Consider the following 22856-nt stretch of genomic DNA (forward strand, 5'->3'; position numbering starts at 1 on the left):
CTTCCTTTTCATCTCTCTCCATATTTCCCTCTCTCTGTTGTGTCACTTGCTTCTTCTCACCTACTCCTCTCCGCCACCTTATCGTGCCTCCTGCCAAATGCCAGTGCTGTCCATCACGCCACTGCCTCGCAGAGAACATGTGTGTGTGCGTGATTTTTTATTTTTATTTTTGAGAGTGTGTGCATGTATGCTGCGTGTCTTTATATGTGTGTCTGTGTGCATGTTTCATTCTCCGCACTGTACAGACAGCTATTTCCCACACTAAAAACTTTCCCTTCACAGAGTCGGGACAGGTCAGAGACAGAGATGGGGATGGAGGTGGAGGGGTGGATGAATACGGCAGAGTTGAATCACAAATCGGTGGAATAGCAGCCCATAAAGGAGATGAGTGAACGTGTGAGCTTCAGAAGCTGTGGTGGGTGTAAACATCAAGAGAAGAATAAAAAGCTTTAGGAAAAATAAAGGGGGGAAAGAAAAAAACAAAAACAAAAAAAGGGAGAATTGAAAACCCGAAGTGTACCTGTTCCATGCCATGTGCCATCTAATCAAACTCCATTATTGATTTTAGACTGAAGGACTTATTTAGTAGAGCAAGCCTGACATAAGGTTTTTGAGATAATAAGTCTCTCATCTATAGATCAGCCCTTAAACATTTGGTGGTGAAGATGTCTGAATGAAAATATGGTTTACAGTAGAACTGTAAACTTTAAATAAGGGAAATAACAATTATATAATCTAGAGATTTTATCCCGTGAAAACCACAAATTTTGGTGATCTGAATAGTTTCAAAGAGGTTTAACAGTTTAAAACTTAAAAACATTAAAAACGTTTTGCAGATGCATGGTATTCACATGACTAGATAGAGAAAAGTACTAACTAAAACACACAAAGAAAAAATTGACACATTTTATACTTTCGCTGCCAATAGTACAACTAGTGTTACAGTGCACTCTTAAAGCACATATTTAGTGCATGTGCTAACTGCACATACACACACGACATTGGTCTGCCAGACTGACCCGCTGCTATGAGCCCAGCTCTATTTACTGGTATGAGATGCTCTGCCTGATCATTTCATGCAATATCTAAAGACTATAACATGTCTGATCTGTGTTCAACTGTAGAAGATGTGCATATGCTTTGTTATTGTGTCATTCTAAAGACCCAATGGATTTCATAGCATCCCTCGATTAAAAATGGACAGTTTATAGAAAATGTTCTCTTGGTGCCAGGTATTGAACGTTTGGAGTCAGAGGTAGATGAATAGCAGAGAGATTAAATGAAGATACAAAAGAGGGGTGGGTCTGAAGGTGATGGTGGAGAGACGGTGGAGTGAGGAGGACAGCGACAAGAGCGGGTGCATCATACCTGGAAGAAGCCTGGAGGCATGGGACCGCCTGGCATGGCGTCATTGGGGGGCATGTTGCCCATCACAGGGCTTGGCGCTGCTGCTGCGCTCTGGAAAGCAAAAGGACAGTGATTAAATTGATGTGTTTTTGTGTATCATCTCCTAACAATAAAATTTCTATACATGATGCACTGGCCAACATTTTACTACAGGGGGCAGTGTCTGCACCTGTAATCACAGCAAACTCACATCCCCTCCCATCTCAAGTTTATTGGTCAATTAAGAAGAAATGTTTTCTGGTGCACCTTTAAACTATTCCTTCATCTTTACTGAAAGAGAGAACAGCAACAGCAATTACCTCATCTCCTCCTGAGGACAAGGACTGAAGTAAGGAGGAAAGGATTTAAGGAGTGATACTGCCAGAGAGAAAAATTATAATTAAACCTCTTATGTTATTTGAAAATTTCAATGTTATTCTAACATGCATAGTCAGTCTAACAAACTATTGGACTATTTGGACTGACTTCAGCAATGTGGTTTGGGAAGATATCGTACATACTCAAGTTGTCAGAATATTAGGAACAGCTGGGCTCATCAAAATACAACAGATGAACAAATAATCAATCAAAGCAATCAATCTTTAAAAAGCTTTGATTTGTCTTGTGTTTGTTTTGTTGACAGGGTCATATGTGGTTTTTCTGAATAGTCTCTATGGTTGATGATGCTGGATTGGACTACAATATACTGCAAGGCACCATAATGGCATGTAAAAAAAAAAAAAAAACAATAACCAAAAAAAAAACAACCCAAAAACAAGCTATTTTGAAAGCTTTGCTTTTTGTACAGTCAGTTGGCACAGACAACATAACATTTTGGGCAATGTCCCCCCTTACATTAAGACTACACTGAGGTAACCATGGCATAAAAGTGTTTTTTACCTTTGATTTAATCATTTAACAAGAATATCACTTTGACTTCAGAATAAAAACTGTTTCTCAGATTTTGCTTTTAAGGTCTATGTCTTGATCAGAGTGTTTATATATAATGGTTAGGACTTGACTGCAAGTAGAAAAAGTCTATTTTCATGACTAATACTGACTATATTTTCATGACGTTTCTTTGAATTTAAAACAGGTTGACATGTAAAATTGAAAACATATTAACCCATCAATTATAGTTGTCCTAATTTTTTTGTGTGTCATTACACCAGTTCTAAATAGTAACAAGTCATCTGCAAATAAGTTGAGTTGCACTGTTTTTTTCCCCTTCATCAAATGCTATTACAAAAGCTAGGCAGTAAATAATATTTTAAATAAGTGATCCATAAATCCTCATTCTTTTGTGTGTAAGAGCGTGTTGGGTGCGAATGTTTATTTTCTTCATGCTATAATCAATTAATCAAATTTGTCTTATCAAGTATAAAAGTTACATTCAAAATCCTAGAGCATACACATACACACATAGTATGTGCAACTTTCAATTAAATCTAATAAAATTCCAGATTAATGGCAAAATTCATAAAAAGTATGAGCTTCCAGCCACTTTAGAAATATAAAAGAGCTTTAGTTTTTCCAGGTCTGTGTATTATCTATCTTAACATATAAAGATTAGACACGTTAGCCACTTGTTGACTGGACGTTTGTTTCATCTAATGCATCACTTAGTCTATCGATAATAATTTTAGCAAATAAGATCTTTAGTGATGTCAATAGAATCGGAAACATACACTTATACATCCCACACAGGTACATACTTCCATACTTTGATTCTCCGATAAATGGAGTTTCCCCCATTCACTTGCTATGCAAACCTTAGTTACAGATGGAAATAAGGAGTTTTGAGATATCATAGACAGGCAAACTTAATAAAAAGAGTTGTAGGAGGAAAGCACTGACTGTAGGTTTCTTTATTTCCTTAAAAGCACTGGCTCATGATGCTCCAATACTTCCCCTTAATTTTTTTTCAGATTTTACTTCCTGTCCATCTTTGTCATTTCTTCCAGAGTAGTCATGTTTTCAACTATGTCTGTTTGATTGTCAACAGGATAATAATAATAAAAAAAAAAAAAAGTACAGAGCCAATTTACACTGAACTTGGTAAGGGGATGGGAAATGAGTCAGGGAGCTATCCGCTACAAATTATGGCAGATTCAGAATAGATCATTTACTATGAATGAATCTGGTGTAAGCTGTTTGACACTGGCCTTGGTGAAGGTCTGATGCCCATCTAGCCGAAGAGTCAAAGACGTTTAAAATCTGAAGCTCTGATTGTTTTTTTTACTTTTAAAAACAACTATATCACTCAAACCTGATGAGAGCAGCTGTCAAACTGACATTAATCATTTTACCACATGCAACAATAACAGCACCATTTCCAATCCACTTTTTGTCAGTCAAACAATATAAAAGAATAAAAGTAGAATCTAGGATAGAAGAGGGGGGAGAATGATTCAGCCCGGGAGTTAAATATGATATAACTGTATTCTTGTCAACACACATAGATGGAGACGCATGTTCCCTGTGCTTACATAAGCATGCCGGAACAAACATACACGTGCACCCACAAGCACACGAACACACGCACGCACACACAAACACACAGAACTCACAAAGAGTTGCATCACAGGCTCATAAAGTGCAGCCCTTCAGAACAGGGAGGCAGACAGAGGAGAACCACAGGCAACGGGACCAGAACAGGGAGGGGGTTTAAGACCCAGGGGAGGGAGTCGCTCCCACAATCACTCACACTCACACGCACACACTCTTATGCATCCACTGTTCCACCAGCACACACACACACACACACACACACATTCACACACCTAACAAACGCGTTGCATCCATGTGACATATCCTGTAGGCTTGGTCAACACATACTACCATTTACAGGCATCTTCAAATATACACTTGCTGCTCATCTTCTCCTGACTATATGAAATAACCACTCAAAAAATAATAATAATAAAAAAAATGCACACTTGGACAATGACACACACAGATACACACACCTCCCCCCATCTTTATGCTAATTCTGCTAGTGAACATGAGCAGGCCACTGAGTCCCTGGGGAAGAAGCTGGGTCGGTTGCCTCTTTCTCTCCTCCATCCTCCCTCCCTCTCATCCATCTCTCTCACTCCCTTCTTCTACACACTTTTTTCTCTCCATCTTTTCTCCTCTCTGTGACCCCCTTCGCTGGTGCGCACACACGTACATATCTACACATTCACACACACATACGTGCATACACACACACGTACCCGCACACTACATCACCACATACACCTTCTCTGTGCCCCAACCCCTGTAACCCCCCCACCACAACCACCCCCCAGTAGGGTGTCAGCAGCTTGCAGAAGCTGTTGCTATGGAGACAGGTCCTATCTGCACTCTGTCCCCCTGGCATCCCCCGCTCCAGGAGCGCAGAGAGAGAGAGAGAGAGAGAGAGACAGAGAAAATAAGAGATGTAGGGATTGTGAGAGAGAGAGAGAGAGAGAGAGAGCGAGAGAGTTATAAGACATAAGAATGAGGCAGAGCAGGAAAAAAGAAAAGATGATGGGGAGAAAAACAAAGACATTAATGTTACAAGGGGAGAGATTCTGCTCAAAATCAATCATTTGGTCCTATTATTGTTGGAGACTATCAATGACCAACAATATGCTCATGAATTCTCCAGTTTGCTGACTGAAATTGAATGCAAACTAAAAGCACATAGAGGGTGCAGTTGCCACCAGCAAAGCGCAAGGTAGATTTAGTATGCAGTCGGTCTTTATTAAAACCATCTGGCCTGGGGAAATACAAAAGGATCCAACAGTGCTTTTTTTAGGTTTTGTAGTGGCACCCGCAGAACTGCCTATACCTACCTTACAATTTCAACTCCCAGCTCACAAGCAGGAGACTGTCAGACTGACTCGTTGAATCAGAATAACTTGATTCACCAAGAAAGTAAATCTGCATCTGCTTTCTTGATACTGCTGCAGGTAAACAATGACTGCTAATGCAGACCAGGGAATAAAAAGACGGTACCTTTAAGCAAAGAAACAAGTTCAAGAAGACAGAGCAACCCAGAGACATTAATGCTCCACTAATTAGTTGACGTAATGAGCGTGGCGTTTTGTAGTTCAGTTGAATTATTCATTTTCAGCCAGGATGTATGGAAAAGTCTGAAAATGAACAAGTGTACTTAGGAAGTGCTGGGTAGCGGCACAGCTTGAAAGGGCTTCAATGCATGACATGCAGCAGATAAGAGAAGAATAAGCTTCTTTCATTGAGACTGGCTGAAAGTTCAACAAAACCCACGGGACACATTTTCAAATGTCTGGGAATATTTATACTGTTTTAACTGTAAACTATATTTTAATGGCTTTCCTCAAACATGGAGTCAAAGCATCCCAGAGCCCTGTCCGCACCAAAGTAACACTGAGTTTTTATGTCATCAGTTATACAGCATCGGGACGACAGACCTGACCTGTAGTTCATCGCTGTGGCTTCAGTAGTTCAGGATGGAGAACCGTTAACTTTGCTTTAATTTAACATTATGTCTCACACTTAAGAATCGGGACATCGGTTCACTACAAAAAACTGCAAAAACGAGTTGTTTAAATATGATTTTCTTTGATATAATGAATTAATCAGAACATAAAATCCATCATCTGAATTAATATCAATTAAAATAACGCAAGCTGCTTACACTCTTTGCAGTTTCTCACCTCATCCTTCCCTTCTTTCTTGTCACCTCTCTGAGGAAAAATCAATCACGGCAAAAAAAGCAGCATAATCTTTGATAGACGATTGTGCAATAGATTTCAAATATGTTTCATTCTGAGGCTGTTGGGGAGACTATTATTAATCACTAACAGGAAATATGCTGATTGGCTGCTGAAACAAATTTATTAAAAAAATAATTCTGTAGTTGGATGTATGACTGACTTATCTATACAAAGAGCCAGGTATCAACTGCCTGAAAGCTCTTATGTTGAGTTAATTTTACTCAAGCTTCTACCTGCAGATGTATCCCCCTTTAAGTCTTACAGTAAACATTTAGCTTCAGTCTAGGCAAACCCTGCATAAGTACCATGTAATAAACCTCATCCATATCTCTGTGACACCATCTAGGCGTCTTTGTGGCAAAAGATTTTAACATCGCTGACGCCTTCATCCACAGTTTTGGCTCCCTGTTAGGACACCCTGTTGTGCTTGTTTTTCCTCCTCAGTACAATCCCACAGTGTTTATGAATAATCTATCACAGAACAAAACACTAATGATCTGATTGGCTAGTACAGTGCACTATGTAGATGGGCTATACAGCAAAACATTGATCCCTCCCTCTCCATTTCCCTCTTCCTCTCTTTCACCCATAGGACCTACTGGACAGATCAATAGTGCTCAACACATTATTGACCTCTGCCTGATACCTTTCACAGGGCTAAAGACAGAGACATAAACACTGGATGGAGAGAGGAGAGGGCTACGACGAGACAGCAAATGTATCTGTGTGTGTGTCTGTATTTATGTGTGTCCCAGCCTGGAGAGGGAACTAATCTACATTCTGGTTCACACTGATATGTACCTCATCACTGTCTCCTTGACCTGCTGTCCTTAGCGCAACAGAGGGAGGGAGGGAAAGAGGAAGGAGGCAGGAGGAGGGAGGAGGGAGGAGGGAGGAGGGGTGGGTGGTCATGGAGTGAGAGTGTAGAGAGGGGTGGAAAAAATAGCTGACTGTGGTGATCTGGCTAATTTATCAGTCCAGTCAAAACAGTGTGTTTTGCTCTGAAGCAACAGGATACGGCTGCTACTTTCACTGTCATGTCTGACAAAAAAATGCACATGCAAAAACCTCTGAAAGCCCAGCTGGTCCTCAAAACTGGCACGACGCGTGCACCAAACACACGCTCCCCAAAAAGCCGCTGCCAACGTAGTGGTACTGAACCAGACAGGCAGACTCATGCACACAAAAACACGCATGCACACACTGGATGACAGCACTAATACATGCTGCAGACACAACATCCACTTAGCCAACACTCCAGAGAAAAGGCAGCAAGGCCAAAAGAAAAGAATATGAGGAGAACAAGAACAACTATAAACCTGAATATCGCGTTGGCTCAAGCAGATACGTGTTTCATTTTTTCGTCTTACTGCCAACTGCCATACAATAATTTATTTTCCAGACATAAAAAAAAGCTCCTTCCTTTTTCTTGACCTGCTTCAATCTGGGGTCAGGCCTTCAAAACGGCATCCCTTGAGCTGATTTACAGCCAGCCTGTCACTCATTTTATTACAGTGGCTTGAACCTGCTTCCTTCATTTCAGGAATATTGTCTTTAACTGCCTCAGCTTTAAATCAGCTGATAGAGGTGGATCCAAGCACATTGCATGGATGGTTCCTCTAGAGGCCGGCATATATTACACAGCTTTTGGCACAGCTTAGTACAATGATGAAGGATAATAATTTTAAACTACAAATCACTTAACGTAAATAAATCTAGGAAGAGATCTTTCAAATTTTTCCTTAGTGTTTTACTCTTGCTGGATAACTAAAGTTAATTGGTATTGTATATTATTAAATGTCATGAGACTAAATATACTTAAGTAGTTTCTATAAGCAAGCAGTGACCAGTGCATTCACACTGTTTAAAGCAAGTGTTGTCCATTATACTAGTTTAACATTTCCTTCCAGATAAAAGAAGAATAATAAACAAAACGACACACCGGTGCCATGACTGGTGTAACATTCTCGCCTGTAGAGTAACTGTCATGTTGTGCTCTTACTTGAACACACAATAATTCTTTCTTTCTTTTTTCACTCCCTAAATACTGAAGGAATGGGCTGGTCTCTATGGACTGAAGATTTTGGTGTAAAGAAAACTAATTTAGACATCTTTGGGCTTAAAACATTTAAGGCAATGAGAAAACATACTAACACTGTCCTTTTCTAAAGCATCTGGAAGTAAAATTCCCAACATACACAACAAATATCCTGTTTTTAGAAAAAGTAGAATGGTGTTTGTGACTGTAAAATTGTGAATTTAGAAAGGTAAATTATTTTTTTCTTCCACATAGGACAACACTGCATTGACATTTACATAAGTCTAATGAAATTATCCAAGAGTGATTTCAAGGGAAATGTGCAATCTGAATAAATGTGAGAACAATTAATCCACTGAAATAATACTAATATTAGTTTTTTCGTCACCCTTTAAAAAAGATAATAATAATTACCAGTCACATAAAGATGTTTTTAGTGGTATGCTTTCTCACACCGACATATCTTATAGCGGGTTGATTTAAAACAAAAAAAGAATTTGATCTATCATCTACTTAGCCCGCTCCCCCTCCATTTTGACATTAGCCCACTCAGCTCATTTTCAAATACCTCAACTGTTTCTTGCTTGTGTCTTTGTGCCTTCTTGTTGACTATGCTGCCCTCTCCTCCTCGGCACTACTAGGCATTGTGGGTAAACAGTTAGATTAGCCAATCAATCTTCTCTCGGGAATAGAGGTAGTATTGGTGGTGAGGGAGGGAGGGAGGGTCAGGGAGTGGAAAAAGGAGATGGAGAGTTGGCGAGAGGGAGTGAGCGATAAGGCGAGTGAGATGCGGTGAGGGTGGGGGGGTCCTTGTGTGCTGAGTGAAGGAGAGTAAGAGATATAGTAAAGCAGGGTGAGACAAAAAAAGGTGGTGTGTGGAGGAGAATGAACATGGGAGAGAGAAATAGGGGGAGGGAAGGAGGAAAGATGCAGATGTAGGGGGTTTTGCAGAGAAACCACAAGGTGCATGAACATGGAGAGATGATGTGAGAAGGCTAGAGTTGCATAAAATGCAGCAGCGAGAGAGAAGAGTGGGGCTAGGAGTGTGAGAGAAACGTGGGCAGGTGTGTAAAAGAAAGACGGAAGAGCAACAGTGCAGGTTAAAAACACGATGAATGTGATGGAGGTATCAAGAAGAGTCTAAGCTATTTAACTGCAGGTTGACGTGCTATTGGCACAAGATTTAACACTGCAGATGCATCTATAATGCATCTTGTTCTGGTGGCGATTCCTCATAGTCTAGTAAGGCATTTTCATGAGCCGTCAGCAGAAGTTGCACTAGTCTAGAAAATTTCCATCTATTTTTTCATTTTTACATTTTTAATTTGTGCAAACAAGAGAAGAAAAGCTAAAATAAAAAAATAATACAGAAAAGAGTTTGGCTAAGGGGTAGAAGTTAGTGTTGTGTTGGTGTAAATGTTAAAAATCATCATGACAGTTCGTGTGCTGGAAACTTCAACTGTGTGCAGCAATGAGCAGCCGTCTGTAAATGAATAAATGAAATACACAAACAATACTCAGAAAATTGTCACCATAGGGTTCCAATGGTTTGAGTTTTCATAGAAAACCTGTTAATTACATCATGGTGTTGTGTTTTCTTCGATTAAGGTTTACTGTGACCCAGCTGGAGAATGACCACAGTCTTAAGTTTATCTCTAGATGCAGAAATCCTAATATCCACTTAACAGCAGTGGATGGGTTTCTGCATCACTTAGAACTTTATGTTTCAGATTCTTTTAAAAGTGTGGTGCTACATTTGGATTGAAACTTGAGCTTTTGAGTAGTTCAACGATGGGCGATGTTCCCTCATCGCATTGTCCTTTTGGAGACTTGACTAACTGCCAGCTAACAACACTGATTTTGGGTCTGGTTGGCAACTCATTCCTTATGACACAATTTCCTGAGGGAGGCCCACTCAACTCTACAGGAGTCCCCCCCCCCCTCCCCCATTTCCCTGTTCTGTTAATGATCTTCACATTTGGCTGGTAAGCCATAGCACAGTCTCGATCTCTGGGTCGGAAATCACTGTATTTAAGCTTCTAAATTGAAACTTGGAGTAATTGTGTAATGAAAACATGATGGAGCCAAAACCTTCATGATGTTATCTGGATTTAAGACTGATTAAGAAAAATTAGCAGTTCTATTCAAACTAGCAAATTAATTACTGCATGACATGGCGTTTGAGTAATTTATGGTGTGTTGTATTATTGTCTATTAATGTAGGAGATAGCATGCAAGCCAGTTAATATTAGCCAGAGGGCATGCCAGATGACAAAATTAACTCTTGGATGTAACTGCGTCTTTTAAATTTCAAGTATAGCTTCTAACTTTCTAACTTCACTTCCATTTAAAAACAAGAAAAAACAAGGAAATTATCAGGTCCTGTCAATTACTTTATAGATGCATAATGATGGTAAAAGCCTAAAAACTAGGCCAATTTTGTATACAATTTAAATTATGCCATTTAAGCCTCTACTAAAAGCTTGATATATGAAAAAAAATAAAATAAATCAAAACATTCATTTAAATCTGTACAAGAAGAAACTCAGAATCTCATGTCTGTTAACCTGCATCTTTGGTGCATCAGATGTTTTAAGCAGCTAGATTATGATAAACCCTAAACTTGACATCAACTATGAAGTCACTCTAACAGTGTAACAACCCCTGCATTTATTTCTTAACCCGTGTCAGGACTTGAAGAAAAACGCTTTGCCCCAAGAGTAACCATGAACCTTTTGCTGTGCCTCGGCACCCAGCAGAGACAACTGTGATAATGCCTCTTAAATGCTGGCTTGCAATCTAGCAATCCTCAAAAGACTAAAAAAAAAATCTTTTGAGGCAGGGTGAAATATTTTTTTCTTCTGATGCCTCTAACCGACTCGTTCTTTTGAAACCAGTAGAAAAGGACCTGTGCTCAGAGACTAGCCTCAGGGAGCTGGAGCCAAAATTAAACCCTTTCCGTCTCCTTTGCTTTATCACTGTTAGGAGCAGACTGCAAGCAGCCATATAGCATACCCATCTACGCTGACAGACACATAGGGTTAACTGCCATGCTGGCTGCCACTGAGGGTGTGAGCCCCTCCACCCTCCTTCTTTGGGCCGGGTGCCAAAGATGCCCCCTGTCCAAAAATACACACACACACACACACACACACACACACACACACACACAAATCCCTGGTTTAGCCTCAGCCCAGTGCTGGGATTACCGGATTAGAACTCTATTCCATTATCTCCCCACACTATACAGTACATGTACACACACACACACACAGTCTTGGCCAGAGAGCAGAGGCTGAAGACAGACACATAGTGTCAATCACAACACATGACATTTTCAGACAAGTGGATATATTTACCGCGGAGAAGAAACCCTCATCTTCTTTTATTTTTTATTGTTTATATTATCATCTGTGACACAGGAGGGTGGAGCCATTATTATGGTGAGAAACAGACATCATGAAGCATAGTGTTCAAGATATTGAATCCTGATAAACTTTGTGTTCTGTTACAGAACTGACCCTGAATGCTGACCTCTGACCTCAATGAGCAGTAATGAACACATAAAGAAAGAAGCAGATTTTCCCGTTCAAGATCCCAGAGATATCAAATAATCCCTCAAGGACACACACATATAAAAACACACAATGGAAAGAAAAAAGAAAGGCACACAGCTCTCAATAAGAAAATTCACATGAATAGCAATGCAAGTGCAAAGTAAGAAGACAGATTTTGGGCGTCTCTGATTCTGAACGTAAAATTTTCTTTCTCTACTGACAATTTAAGTAACAACACTTCTGATATAAACAGTTGTTTGATTAACTGATTTAAGCGTTTCAGTCATTTCGCTGAATGAAATCTCTTTGGTTTGTAATCATTTGATCCATCAACGCGAAAACCAAAAGACACTTTAGACATTAGCCACCTTTGGTTTTTACTTTTTATAGTTTCAATTTGTAGAAAATATATTTGGCAGATTAATCAATAATGAAAGGAATCCCTGGCTCCAAAGAAAAATTGCGTTAAACTTGTAAAGTATTTGATGCTTTGATAGCAAGTTAAGGTACAAGAGTCTGAGTCTGAGTGTGCATTCAAACTTCTGGAGGGTGTGAGCTACAACTCCCAAGGTGCATTTTCAGTTAGTAAGAAATTATCACTGATCTTACAGTTCTGCTGCTCAAACTGCAAACAGTGAATGGAAGCTGAAGATTACAATGCTGAGAAAATGGAAAACAACAAGAGCTTAAATCAATTCACCTTTATAGCCTAAATCTGTTTTGTACAGGAAAGGGAAGAATAAAGCCATCATTTCCTCTTGCAATAATTAAAACTGAGGGCAATAACATAAACCTGCACTGTTGTTGAATTAGCCAGGGGAGCCATATGATTTGATATTAATTAAGTAACATTAAAGATACCATTAACAGAATAACTTCAGATGGGAATACAGAACAGAGACATACACTAGTGGCTCCTCCCACTTCATGGTTTCATTTCACAATAAAAAAAACAAAAAAAAAAAAAAACAACTTGTAATGTTCCTTTGAGAGCCTGCCCTATCTGATGATGCACTGGATGAGGCTGTGTGTGGTCATGCAGCATCACCTTGTTCTTGTTCTCTTTCAGGTAGTTTGAAATGTTTGATTTGTTTTAAACTCTCTGCGCACATCTCATCTCAACATATCTCCCTTTGAAGACAGAAGTGATTAGCCAATAGATGTTATTACAGGCTATTTTTCAAACCAAAGTGCCAAATAGTTGCATCTCTAAATTAGGAGGATTTGCTCTCTTTTTTCCTTTGTTCTACTTTATAGTAAACTGATTATGTTTAGGTTTTAAAGCATTGCTCGGACAGAAGAAGGAACTCAAAGACATGCGAAGTTCACTATCTTCTGTGTTATCCAGAAGATAATCTGGGCATTACTTTATAGTGAAATTTAACTCTGCCCCCTGCTAATCACAAGCATCAGGATGCAGCCTGAATTGAAATTGTGATTTGCATGCATTTGATAGCGCACTTAATTTGCTTCTGGTAAGATGAAATGTCTCGTCCTGTAGCATTCAAACTTTCCAAAGTTTGATCTGTGAAGCAGCTAATGATTAAATTACTTGGCCAAATTTTTGTGAGGTGCACAACATCCACTACCTGCTCTTGTAGATGTCACTTCCAAGGTTCCCCATACACACTTGACCTCACTAGAAAATATGTATAGTCTTCTGATGTGTGCCTGAGGCAGACATACAAAGAACTAAAACCCCGACTCTGTAAAGACAGTGGCTGTTTTTAAAGAGAAAGAAGCAGCAGTATGCAGAGCCAATCTTCTACTTACATAGTCATGGAAGGCCTTGGCCTCACTGGAGTGCTCGCATGTCTCCCTTCGGTCTGGAGCCGCACAATACAAATCCCAGAATACACTGAAATAGAAGGGGGGGGGGGGGTCAAAAGGTTACCAAACAGAGCAATATAAGCAAATGTGTAAAAGCTATTCATAGCCCATTCACACTCTCTCACTATCTCCATAGCACTCTTAAACTGGCTCTTACACACTTGAGCATCATTGTAAGAGGGACACAATGCCAGTGTCGCCCCCTCAATCAACCGCTCTCACACACACACAAATTTGCGTTACTGTACTTCCATGAAGCTTTCATTGACTTCCTAACTTTAAACTCTTACTGGCTCAACTCAATCTCCCGGATACCCTCCTGTACAAGTTTTGACTGGTAAATGGCCTCATTGTGAAGGAATTTACTAATCATTTGATCCATGAAAGCTTCTGTTTCAATTTCTTTGGACATCCTAAGTGGAAAATCTCCATTACACACAAACATATCTATGCTGATCAACAATGCTAGCTGCCTGTGTGCTACCTGTCTAAGAGGTCTTAATTCAATCAGTCATTGTGCATTGATTTGGTGGAAGTGCTATAAACAGAGCAAAACAGCAACTCAGCTAACAAGAGGACTAATCTGACAGCCACTTGACATGTTTGGCAATCTGCAATACAGATAGGCACGTTTAATCCAAAACATCTGGAAGTTATCATCCACTTCAGTGCCTCACAAAATGCAGCCATATTCAGGAGTGATCTTGAGTGATTTGGGCACATCAAGAGGAGTTTTGACCTTGAAACTTAATCTATACTTTCACTTGACCTTCTTCCATAAAAAGGTCAGAGAGCAGAGTGGTGGACTTGGAAGGCCATAGAGAGGGTAAGAAAGTTTGTCATCCATCAAGAGATTAACTAATGCACACATTTTGGTATTTTCATGAGATTTGTTGGGAATTAAAAACTAGAGAATGACAGCTAAAAATCTAGAAACATGCTGATACTAATTAAGTTGTATCTGATATAAAAACCTGTCAGAAGCTTTTTCTTTTTGCTCAGATTTTCTTCTGACCTGGCTCAGACTCTTGCTCCCACTTTGAGAAAAGTCTGAGTCAAGTCTCAATACCACTATCCTATAGCTGCATGAACTACACTTTCTTCAGTTCAACTGTAATAGAAATCTGCCAGAGGTAAAGGATTTTGCATCATTTCATTGGAACCATGAGTCATTTCTCAGTCATTAAAAATACATTTATATCACTAGGACCTGATATATGCCATTAATACACTTAGGATGAGTTACCTTGGGTTTAAAAATATGTAAGCTGTCTGATTACTTATTAGCTTTCATTGCACTGTATCACAGTAAAATGTTTACTGTGGATGTGGACTTTTCCTTATTTATGCCCAACAGTAAAAAACAAAACCAAAAAAACTAGTGAAACTGCTGATTAGTGCTTCAGGTGATGCTGACCCTAAAGGTCAAATCTTAGCCAAGGGCAGAAATGACATGGGGGAGGGGGATAAAGGCAGCAGAGGGAGGTGTGACACAAAGGGAGCTGGAATGCAACGGGTTAATCTGCTAAGAATCTGTCTCCTGTGTGAACAAAGGAGAAAAGTGGGAGGTGGGAGGAACACAAAAGGGTGACGAGGGGGTGAGGAGGGAGGGGGTACCATTCCCCAACCATCTGGATCCATTGTTTCAGGAAGGGGGGGTGAAGGATGGTGTGCTGGAGGAGGGGAGAGGGTAGAAGACAGGGAGGGAGGGGTCATGCCCTCGATGAGTCTGGTCAAGCCCAAGACCCCCCACCAATGAAAGTTGATTCTGATTACGAATGGAGATGAGCACCATCAGGTAAATCAACATTTATCACTCTTACAGAGACCTCAATATTTAAATGTTTATTCATAAACACGAGTTATGTCATTCTCCACAACACCACAAAAGCTCTGATGAAGCTTTTGTTTGTGCATATGACAGTAATGAATTATGCAGGGCTTGGATGGACGCTAGAACCCCATCAATATGTATGTGTGTATGTGTATGTGTGTGTGTGTGTGTGTGTGTGTGGGGGGGGGGGGGGGGGTACATAGTATGAGAAGTATACTGTAAAATCTGTATACTAGTCCAGTCAAATAAAATGCATTGGGACATCACAGACAATAAGAGAAAACAGAAGAATAGCTCAACTTACCACCACCATGAATGGAGGAATCCAGGAGGCTCTCCTAATGTAATATTCTTCTCCCATCGAATCTGTGAGAGGAAAGGAAAAGAGAGAAGCGAAGAGAAGTCAGTTGCAGCCACTAGAGAGAGGATTATGTCTGCAGGTCCAGGGGTTAAGAACATATAATCAGTCAGTCTCAAACTGTCAATGGCCTCAGACATGAAGATAGACATCTTTCTGCCTCTGTCGATCTCCATCTCCCCACTTTCTTTTTGTTCTGTCCAGCTCCTCCTTTTAAATCTGAAGTACATTCGTGAAATCTAAAAAAAAAAAAATCCCTTTCTCATTCATAGTTAGCTTATTTGCAGGGTAAAGTTGTGAGACTTGGAGACGTATACAAATGATACAACATCAGTAGTTCTCACAGCCTGGACTCACCATGGCCGTGAATAACCTGCTGTAACTTAAGAGAATTTCCTTTTGAAATATTGATGCAACACCTTGCACTCTAATCATGTTTAGCATGTTTGAACTGACATGGTATGTCAGAGAGTCCATGCTAGGGTAGCATGTGTGGTTATGTTAAATGGAGCTTTTATATTCCAACAAGTCCATCCACCTAAATGACCGTATGGGTACCCTTTGATACAGCCCATAGGAGCCATTCCCCTCTATCAGGGGCTGGAGATATGGAAAAGATAAAAACATTAAAAAAAATAAATAAATAACTATGCTCGCTAAAAAAGAAATAACTCCCCCTTTCTTGACTATTGGTTTGATACAGGAAGTCTCCCATGTTAAAGCCCAAAGTCTGGATGACCCACCGAACCCTTCAACCCCCTCCCTAGGCAGACTTTAATGTTGTGAAGCTGGGTGTAGCCCCACCCCAACAATACCTCTTATCAGACTCTGCCTTGGCCCTTATTGACTGGTGCTCTGTTTGGGTATGAAGAGCAATGACTGTTTTGGGTTGAGGTAAGACAATCAGGGTAAGCCAATCAGAGATAGGAATCGCGTATATAGTCTTCGACGGTTTAAAATTTTAATTGCACCATATATAATGTCAACTGACCTTTATTCATGCTGCTATTTTGGGGCATACTCCGACATATTGTTATTATCACATAAGCTGTTTGTACTAATGGTTTATGGGGTTTTTTTTTTTAAAGGGAGGCCAGTGTCTTTGAAGAAGAATTAATACGCATGGTTCAAGAGGCACATCTTTTATGTGGACTTGGTGTAAGCAAGATACTAATACAGTGGAGCTACAAATGCCATCTTACCTCAGACAGGAAGGTCTGTGCTGACTTCTGTGCTCCCACATGTAGCAAGTACTCATATACGTATAATGCTAACCTGAAATAAAGAGGGAGAAAAAATGTTAGTGACCACAAAACCACAGTGACATCTGGCTCTCTCTATTACCTGGCTGTCCAACCTCATACAGACACGCCACATGTGGACACCCAAAAGCAGATTTTCAACTTAAACTGTAGCCCAGTTGAGCTAATACTGAACAAACGTTTCAGGATGCAAAGATATTTTACTGCATTTGTGTTTGCATTCATTCTACATCTGGAAATCGCTAAAGAATTGCAATTAACGGATCAACAACTGATTTTTAAATGGTGTTCACATATACTGTTGTGCAACTATAATGTGTGAAGGCATGTTGGAAAACAGAAAGGCAAGGATGGCAAGCATGACTACAAAACGAACAGAAAAAGCACACTTCTCTCTATGTCTCCTTGCTAACTTCTACCAATAGCCAGTGGAAAACAACCTGGGTTACATCTTTACCCACTAAACTGCAAAAACCTCTGTATGCACAGCAATTACAGGCCGGGCCAACCTATGGGTAACAGTATGAATTGAAAACAGTAGTTAAACTTAACTGAGTCACATGTATGCCATTTTCAGACTTGGAAACAATAAAACAGTTGCAAGGACAGAGAAAACAAAGTATGCCTGCCTGCCCCCCCCCCCCATCGAATCTGTCTGATAAGATGAATTGATAAATAATATAGCTATGAATCAAATCTTATCGTTTTCAATGCCTACTCAAAGCTTCTCAGTATATCCAAGCATTCCTGAGTTGCTGCAATCAAACAGTGCCGTATAATCTCACCAGCACCTCAGCAGCCTCAACAGTTTTTCCCAACAGCGCCCCTACAAATCCAGAAACCTAAAAAAATACTGTCTATTTTGATTGAATGGAGAAGATACAGACAGAAATAGCTGTAGGCAACAAAGATTCACACTAATTCCAACATTTTAAAAACTCTCGCCAGACGACATTTTTTTTTCCCTGTATTATAACAGGCCAGCCACACTTGAAAATGGCAATCCACCAGGGTCTATTAACAGACACAAGAATCATGCTGTGGAGTGGGAAACCCCCATTGGCCCAACATTGTACTCCTAACTCCTTCACTTAGCAGTGTTTAATAGGCTGTTAATGGACCATCAATCGACCAGCAGCGTGGATATGACAGTGTCCTGTGTGCCGAGAGCAGACAGTCCTCTGACAGGCCAATAAGGTCCTAATGAGAAGGACAGTAGCTCAGTGTCATAGTCCCCATCATTAGTCAATGCACCGATCAATGAAACATGATTTTGAGATAATCAGGCTGTTGTGTAGTTTGTTTTTAAACCACTGATGGGCTTTTTTCCTTTTCAGTGCCGACTTATTTAGACTGCCATTGAATGGCAGAAGAAAGGAAATGTCTATTAAAACATAAAGTGCATTCATCCTAAAGATGATATATTGCTCCTTCATAAAAACTTTGGATATGAAGCTGGTGATCCCTCACTATCAACACCTTTTAAAGAAATTAAATAGGATGCATTTAATACATGCACTCAATTTTTTCATTAATAAACAGTGTGCATGTATACATGCCTGCATCGTCTGCGCCTATGGTGCTCAGCAACAAAGTGAAAGTTTGGCGCATGGATGCAAGGATTTGGCAATACAGATTTTGAGAGAACATGCCACTTGTGAGTGTAAATAAGGAAATCCTTACAAGAGAAAATACCAACAGGTAGATGATTGACCTGAAACCATTTTGACCAAAATTGGCCAACATTTCATGAATGCGGGAGAGTCTTCTTTTGTTGGGGCGGTAATGTGTGTGTGTGTGTGTGTGCGTGTGGGGAGGGGGGTCTTACAATCTGGAGAAATCAATATTTTGGAGTTTGAGTATTGATGGGACAAACCAAGACATGTGATAACTATATCTCATGCTCTGAAGTACCGTGGCAACTATTTTCATGTTCATTTTTGAAACTGAAATAACTGGTAGTCGCAGCTCTAATCAAAAAAAGGATAATCTTAGAGTCATTAGGTGACATATCATAGAATGATCCAATTATTCTAGGTGTTTCCACTAATTACATACAGATGTTTATTGCACTGCATATGTGTTTTATAAATGCCCATTTAGGAACAAGTGTTGCCAACTGCTAACTGCTATGATGTAAAGGCATTAGATAGAATAGTCTCTACGTGTCCCTACAAAACAGTAAATAAGTAAGCAGAATATAACTGTCCACGTGAGGGATTGTATAGCACTGCACACTTTCGGTCAGTCAAGTGTTTTCTTTAGCTGCCTTTTCAGCTAAATGTTTGAAGTCAAGATAAAGATGAAGAAATGCGTCGTGATGGTGACACAATCTGTGTCTGACCTGCTGTTACTGATGGCAATTCTGAAATATTGCCAATTTCTGCATGCATTGTTGGTTTGTAAATTTAGGCTATAAAAGATATGAAAAGGCAAATCGACAGCAACTGTAGCATGTAGGTGATTGTTTGATGGTCACATCTTGTCCTTCCCATGGAAATAAGATGTGCAATAATTTAATATGTTTTTGAATCAAAGTCAGAAGGCAACAACGTTCTCACTGAATTTTAGGCGTGAGGTTAGGCATGAAGTTGAACAAACAAACACATTTGCAAACTTTCAAGGCTGTTCACAAACATCCCACACGACACGGATAGAGAAACAGATGACAAACTGCTCACCAGAGGTCTTCGGCTGCCTATACGCAACATATCCTTCATTAGACCAACACCGGGGTTGAATGGGTCGATGCACAGCATCTGACCGTGTGTCCCACTGACCTGGGCTGGGTATAGAGTAGATACTACTTTGTTCAACTTCGTTCAAAGAAGTGGTCCCCTCTCCTTTCCATTATAGCAAAGCAAAGGTTAGAATACAAGCAAGCATCAAGAGAAAACAAGCCTAAGCTTTTTCTTGGTACTTACATAAAATATTTCTTTCTAATTGTATCTGTAACTTGTACCAAACAAGCTTTACAGAGACAAGTCTCTGTGTACGACGACGACCACAGATAAACATTTGACTAAAGTCTTGTGCTATGATTAGGTCAATTGTGGGCTGAGTATGCATTTGGTACACACGCATTGGGTAGAAAGCTGGCTATCCTGCTCGAAAAGTAATAAATAGCCGAGGGTGTGCCCTTCTTGCAGATAGTCACCAAGATAAGAAAACATACATGAGCAAGCAGACATCCAGACATGCAGATGAACAAACAAACAGAGCAGAAGTGGCCTTGAGTTCTCAGCTTCCTGGGGGGATTCACACTGGTTAATAATATTCAACTGTAAATAAATCTATCATACTGCACAAGAGAAACATATCCACCATCAGGAATACGTTCTGGCTCCATGAACTTGTTTAATTCAACACAGACAGTTGGACAGATTGGTTGTTTCACAAATGGTCGTTGTTCTTATGAGGCTAAAGACTGCAGATCTACTAACACACACACAGTTTAGACAAGGGAATCTGACCACTTTCTGAGGCTCCCAGCAATTTGTAGGTCACCAAGCTCTCGCTGACCGCTGGTGTAGAGTGTAAGTCACTGCCATTTGCAGGTCAGTTTAGTACTGGATGGACCACACATACACCTGCACGGCACACACACAAACCCTGAAGCATTTTCTCAATGCACTTTGCTGATTACTAATCACGCCGACAGTATAATTCCATGCATCTCAATAGTTCTGAAAGGCCGACAGGAAGCTTTAGGATACAGCAACAGCTTCGACTGATATTGCTTGCATCACTTTGTAGACTGAAGGTTTCGCAGCTTGCTTACATGTACAATCCTCTGTAGGGGTTTGATCAGGGAGGAATAGTTTAAAACTTTGTCCTTTGTCTGGGGATATGTGGATCGCACTGCAGACCCCCCCACCCATGAGGCCTTGAATGAAATTTTTATGTGTGGTGTGTGTATGTGTGTTTTTGTGTGGGTTGCAAAAGGGGCTGCGTGTGCGTGCACCTGGCCTACTGCATTATTAAAGTTCAAAAGCTAGCTCAAAGAAAAGGAAGAGAAGTTTCAGCAGAGTAAGGAGAGGAAGAAGCTATAGGCCAGTGGAGTACTGAGAGAGGAGAAGAAGAAACAGTTTTGACTGGAGTATAAGAGGGGGCATGCCCCATTTTTATAGAAGAAAAAACAGTAGGTGGTTCAGGGATCAGAGGAGCAGTCAAGTTGTGATGGAGAGTAAAAAAAGAGAAGGTGGGGATTGAGTTTGACAGCCAGAATGTGAAATTATATGTAAAAGGAAAGGTTAAAAAAATCTGAAAGATAGATCGGGCAATCCTTACTCCAGAATTTTTATGGTTGTATGGCCTGGTGACACAAATGTTTTGCAACCCAAAACTGGAAATATACTTCACTCACTTCTGACTTTGGCACTCTCCTTTCCCTTATCACGCTGACACTAAATGTTCTTCCTCCATCACACCATGTGGGGTGACCTCCTGACCTCCATCCCCACCGTTCCCTCTTATGTTCTGAGGAGGGACATCGGTGCATGCATACACTTAGTCCCACAGAGTGAGAAATCTTCCTGATGTTCACCAGTGGCACACCTGACATTCTGCCTGAGGCTCCCGACAAAACCCCCTCTTTAAACATAGATGAGCCTGCCCACCATATCTCCCTCTCTTCTGTCCCTTTCTTTCTCCTCTGTCTCTCTCAACTCTGACGCAAAGCTGAGAGCAGCTGCTTCAGTCTGTCTCAATAATTCAAGACTGAAGTAAGGGATGAGGACTTTGAGGAGCAGCAAAAAGGATGTGAAGTGAGAGTCAGGAAGCAGATGAAGACAGGCATTAGAGGAAGAATAAAGCATAAAGACTATGGGTTCACTAAAGAGCCATGGTATAGGGCGAGCACAAGGTAACGAGCCCCCCCCCCACTCCCCGATCTTCATGCAAAAGCATTAAGAGCTTTGCAAGTCTGTCCCACTTCAGGTCCCAAAACCTGCTGACTGGTCCTGGGCGTCAGAGAGTGAACATTTACTGGTGTTCACTCAACCCACCCACTGTGAGAAATGAAGCCACGGCTGTGTGGAGGCTCTTCCCTCTCATTAACCTCCAGATTGATCAGTGTAACAGGAACTATCATGGCACAATTCATGCCTCCAGAGCGATCAAATCTAACAAAGTTTATTGAAGGCATGCACAGGTCTTGGGTGGCTTTGTTAACAGCTACTATCTGCAAACGGAGTTCGGTTGCAGAAACAGATTTCTAATCCAGCACCAACACAAAGACTTTGGTGAAAGAAACATTTCAGATCAGCGTGAAAGCTCTGTGGAGGATTTCAGTGCTGCTGAAAACGTGCTGCTCTATCTCCAGAGCGAACAACAGGCATGGAGACGGAGGCATGCAGACAAAGGGATCGGAGGGCTACAGCTCTCGAAGCTAACGCCATCTAAGTTTTTCTGCACAAAAACAGCCGGTGAAAAGCCAACATTTGTGGGGAGGAAAGGAGAGGGGGAGGGGGGTAAAACGCACGGTGGTGGTGGTGGGTAGATCAGTTTATCTCCCAGCACCGGTTCGCACAACTCAGGAGGTGGAGATGGTGGTGGTGGTGGTGGTGTTGGTGGTGTGTGGGGGGGGGGGTGACTGAAGAAGGAAAATCTGCACGGGCCACAAAAGTTATGAGGCGCAGCTCCCCCTTTACACAGAGGAGGAGGAGGTGGTGGAGGAGGAGAAGAAGGTGGAGGAGAAGGGGGGGGGTGTCGGAGCAGAGCCTCTCTCCGCTCACCGAGCGCACACACACACGGATACAATGCAGCCAGCGCGCCCGGAGACGCGGCGTCGCTGTGGAACGTGGAGCCGTTCAAGAGCGCGTTCCTGTGCCATTTTGTAGCAAAGCCCCCCCAAACAGCTGTTT

General features: G+C 40.9%; 1 protein-coding gene across 8 annotated transcripts in view; it reads right to left on the reverse strand.

Annotated features, from left to right (window-relative positions):
• LOC115036407 (single-stranded DNA-binding protein 3) overlaps window positions 1-22856 on the reverse strand; it is a 32901-nt gene that overhangs the window by 8978 nt on the left and 1067 nt on the right. For 7 of the 8 annotated variants that reach the window (XM_029494596.1, XM_029494595.1, XM_029494598.1 and 4 more), the window contains exons 2-5: window positions 16933-17005; window positions 15677-15738; window positions 13482-13566; window positions 1369-1458 (exon numbers count right to left, since the gene is read on the reverse strand). In XM_029494596.1, coding sequence (XP_029350456.1) covers window positions 1369-1458; window positions 13482-13566; window positions 15677-15738; window positions 16933-17005 — 310 coding nt within the window. The remainder of the gene's footprint in view (window positions 1-1368; window positions 1459-13481; window positions 13567-15676; window positions 15739-16932; window positions 17006-22856) is intronic. The other variant, XM_029494597.1, reaches the window with a different exon arrangement.

The sequence above is a fragment of the Echeneis naucrates genome, chromosome 22, assembly GCF_900963305.1.
Source record: "Echeneis naucrates chromosome 22, fEcheNa1.1, whole genome shotgun sequence".
Taxonomy (NCBI): Eukaryota; Metazoa; Chordata; class Actinopteri; order Carangiformes; family Echeneidae; genus Echeneis; species Echeneis naucrates.